Here is a 4056-nt window from a genome sequence, read left to right as displayed (position 1 = left end):
TGAACAAGAGTGATTCCAAAATTCACCATTCTACAAAAGTCATGCACAACTTTAGATTCCTTATGTTTAAGCACATCAAAACCAAACAAATCTTTTCTGGCCAAAAAAATGCACTCTTACTATTAATTTACACACAATACTTCACGGAGTTAGGGAAACAAGAGAAAGTGCTAAATCTTTAATATACTCCTCCAAATTTAAGGTTAAAATCAGCCAAAGAATCTTCAGTTGCATTTGGAACTTTGACATAAATAAGGAATAAACTTTTGGTCCTTCTAATTGACCTACTACTTGATGGAATGCATTCAAAAGATATTCCATTTTTGCTCCATTGCCTCACAGATCAGTCCTATGCAGCATTTGGCAGAAAGTGGATAACCAGAAACTATAACAACAAAACAAAAAATATTAGCACAACTTACATTAAGTATACCATAATAAAACAGTAAAAAGATGTTGTCAGCGATAAAACGTCTGAATGACGGATATAAGTGCTGTTCAATTGCTTGATTCACGACTGTTTTAGTAGGAGAATTGGTAATACTAATACTAATTCCAGGATGACTTGAGGAATCCCGTAAACCGAAGTATGAAATGAAAAGCAGAGCTTGGAATTTGATGAAGCAAATGAAAAGAATCATGCTAGATGACGATGACGATATTTGACTCTTACGAGGGATAGTTAGATATAAATGCCGTATTGTTTCACATCACAGCAGCAAATTACTAATGAATCTATGACTCCATAGCTCCCTCGAGCACTCTTCTTGAGTATTTTGATTATAAATTAGAACTTTTTAGTTATTAATGATATGATTAGCAAGTTAAAAACAACAACAGTTTCACTTTGCTATACATATATCAACTTGATAACTATGTCTAGAACACAAGCATTAAGATCCACAAGCCCCCAGATAGAGTGAGAGTAGAAAATGTGGAAATATGGATACAAGGACATTAAGCTTTAAGATTACTTGTAGATGAAGTAATTTAAGTAAGAAAAATAATTTTTTCCACAACATTTGAATTACTTCATAGGAAAAATATTTGTTCAGACTAGACTAGGATTTCAAAACCCCTAAGGTAATATAAGTCAGAAAAGTTTTAGAAAAAGAATTGAAATTCAACCTATACAGGTGGGATTTGAAAATTTCTGGAAGGTGTAGTTACTTTTACCATTTTCAAAAGCCTTTACCTGAGATATAATCATGCATATAGTCCTTCTTTACACTCCCATTCACCATTGCACCCACCTGAGAACATAGGAATCTATCACAATGATTGAAGCCCAAATATCACACCTAGTTTGAACATAGAGTTTCTGCCACATTAAGCCGTTAATAAAATTGAACCATACCACGTATACAGGACTAACAGCATAATCCATAGCCGACACATAATCCTCTATGTCAACTAGCCTTTCTGAGTTATAAGAGAGACCTGCATCCCCTCAAAACAACATGATTACATCTCATCAGCTAGCCAAAGCAGTAAGATAGCAAAAAACTTAAAGCACCAGACAGTAAAATAACCCGCCTATTATGTGAGAATTGACTGGTAAATGGCGTGTCACAGGTTCTTCAAGAACACGAAGGAGTACTTCATTTGTATCTTTTGCATACACACGGGATTTTTGAAGCAATTCCACTAGAGTATTGCATAAGACCAAAGTAAAATTTAGGAAAAAAGGATCTCATTATTCATAATAAGATATAAAATAAACATCAATTGGCCTATGGAAGAAAAAAAATAATGAAGGAAGAAAGAGTCACATAAAGGAATACTTACAAATGACACCACAAAATCGCTTACATGTTCGTGGAAGTCGAACATGTGGTCTGACTTCAAAAAGAAGTCCTTTGTCAATTTTGACATATATAGCTGCTACCATGCCAGCTTTATTAAGCGGGCTGTCTAAAATGGAGCGGAGAGCCTGTAAAATTCCAAAGATAACTGTTTATTTTGAGCATTATGTAGGTATTGTCTAATACAATAAGGTAGCCTATTTTTAAATTATGATCAATTAAGAGTAGAATGCGTGAATTGACACAAATCCTATGCAAGTAACCCATACCACTATGTTCTTTAATACTTTTTGTGACCAAAGCTTTTGCATAGATAGCATTACTCTTCATCTATTCATGTTCATTGTTCTGGTTCAAGAAATTTGATTAATTTATCTTAAAAATATTGGAAGATTTTGTTCAGGAAATATACCAACCTCATGAACTATGTCAGGCCGATAATCATTAAGATTCTTCCGCTGATTTAGCAAAAGTTGGGCATCATCATCTGAATTCAGAATTTTCCATTCCTGAACGAAGCACATAAGAAGACTACAAAATGAATAAGGTGCACTAGAACTGAGATAAACAAATTTTAACCATCTTCTCACAACTTAAAAAATCAGCAAAGTTAACCAATAAACAATGGAGCCCATAAACAAGGATTGGGCAGTAAAGATTACTAATTAGCACACAAGTACCTTTCTAACCAGGCCCTTTTGCAAGGAAGCATTGTCAAGAACAAATATAGCTTTAGACCTCATTTTGTGAACAACGAACCAAAGGGATATCTCTCTGCCCAATGTCGATTGAAAGTTCCCCCTTTTCCAATGTTGCTGCAGTCAACGTTTGGTTCGCATTTTGCTCTTCTTTTAAAGTCTTTTTCTCCAACCTCTTCCGCTTTGGCCTACTGCGTCCTCTACCAGCATTATCCATGGATCTTGAGTCCCCTTAAGTAATCACAAAAATGCTTGAACTTGACAATTGATTTTAGTTTGCTCATAAAGATAGCAAAAATCACTAAAACTTAGTAATCATTGGGATCAAGGATATTCAATGTTGTCGACGGGGGAAAAAAAAAAAAAAACCCTTGTAACTCTCTATGCGACGTAGCGACCAATGAGAAAAAGAAGGGACGAAAGCAGAACCGTACCTGAAAGAAACGGACGCCGACGGTGAGTCTGGGAGTGACGAGAAGAAGCGAACAGCAAAGCCCGAGTGAGTGCCGAGCAGGTGCGAAGGCTTCGACCCGAGGGGGAATAACGAACTGTTTGGTATCAAATAAAATCTTATATTTTTTTACCAAAATAAAATATCTTATATATGTTTAATGGTTTTAATAGTTTTATTACTTTTATATAAACTTTTGGCCAATAAAATTGGTTTTATTTTGATTTTTATATTTACAATTTCGCACGTTATGTGAGAAATATCATGATATCTTTCGTGCCATGTTTTGTTTTTCATCATAATAAAATATGAATGCATATTTTTAATATGTATATTTCACACATTTAAATGTGGAAATTCTAAATTTCTAATGCACCTTTTGTCCTTTTTTTAAAGAAAATATAAGATAATAAATTTCCTAATAATTCTTAAACATTTTAAATAAATACTCTGAAATTATGACAGATATATTTGAGTGTTAGACGAATTTCAATTACAACCATTTGACATTTGTATTAGATGAAATTGGATTTTGATTTTATTTATACATACAAGCTTTTATTTTATTCAATAAAATGTGTGATATTTAACGAGTTCCATCCAATTTATTTTAGATAATTTTTATATCATATAAACTATTTTATCTGATTAAAATTAGTCAACTCTTTTTTACATTAATGGTTTTTATTAAGTTTTATACGATGAATTTTGATTTGAATATTTCATGTTTACTATTATTTGACATAGGCATTGTATGAAAAATATCCTTGTATTCATGTTTTTTTTAACCAGATATTCATGTTTGATTTTGGATATTCATATAAAATATCTTATATTATATCTTATAGCATTAGTGATATATGGTCTGCATTATTATTATGTTATTTTATAAATAGAATTATCTTTAAATCATAATCTTTGTCTTGATTTGTATTAATCATCACTTGACACTTGTTGAAAATCTGGATAATGCGTCTTGCCTAGCTCCTTCATTTTGTATATCTTCAACCTTTGTTCGTCTTCTTCCACAAGGTTAGTTTTTTGTAAATTGTCTTGGCTTAATGTCTACTTTTCTCTCTTTAATTCTTTTATTTTTAAATAA

At 32.3% G+C, this 4056-nt stretch overlaps 1 protein-coding gene across 1 annotated transcript; it reads right to left on the bottom strand.

The window, feature by feature from the left end:
• Positions 1–215: 215 nt before the first annotated feature.
• On the bottom strand, positions 216–2548 carry LOC114739917 (ribosomal RNA small subunit methyltransferase NEP1-like). The gene is made up of 7 exons (XM_028928020.1): positions 2486–2548; positions 2222–2314; positions 1789–1933; positions 1537–1647; positions 1358–1440; positions 1196–1253; positions 216–385 (listed from the first exon to the last, which is right to left on the bottom strand). The coding sequence occupies exons 1-7, from the start codon at positions 2546–2548 to the stop codon at positions 306–308; spliced, it is 633 nt and encodes a 210-aa protein (XP_028783853.1). The 3' UTR covers positions 216–305.
• Positions 2549–4056: the final 1508 nt, after the last annotated feature.

Source organism: Neltuma alba, unplaced genomic scaffold, assembly GCF_004799145.2.
Source record: "Neltuma alba isolate B1F8T4 unplaced genomic scaffold, ASM479914v2 tig00002973_pilon, whole genome shotgun sequence".
NCBI lineage: Eukaryota > Viridiplantae > Streptophyta > Magnoliopsida > Fabales > Fabaceae > Neltuma > Neltuma alba.
This window is presented reverse-complemented; position numbering and strand designations above follow the sequence as displayed.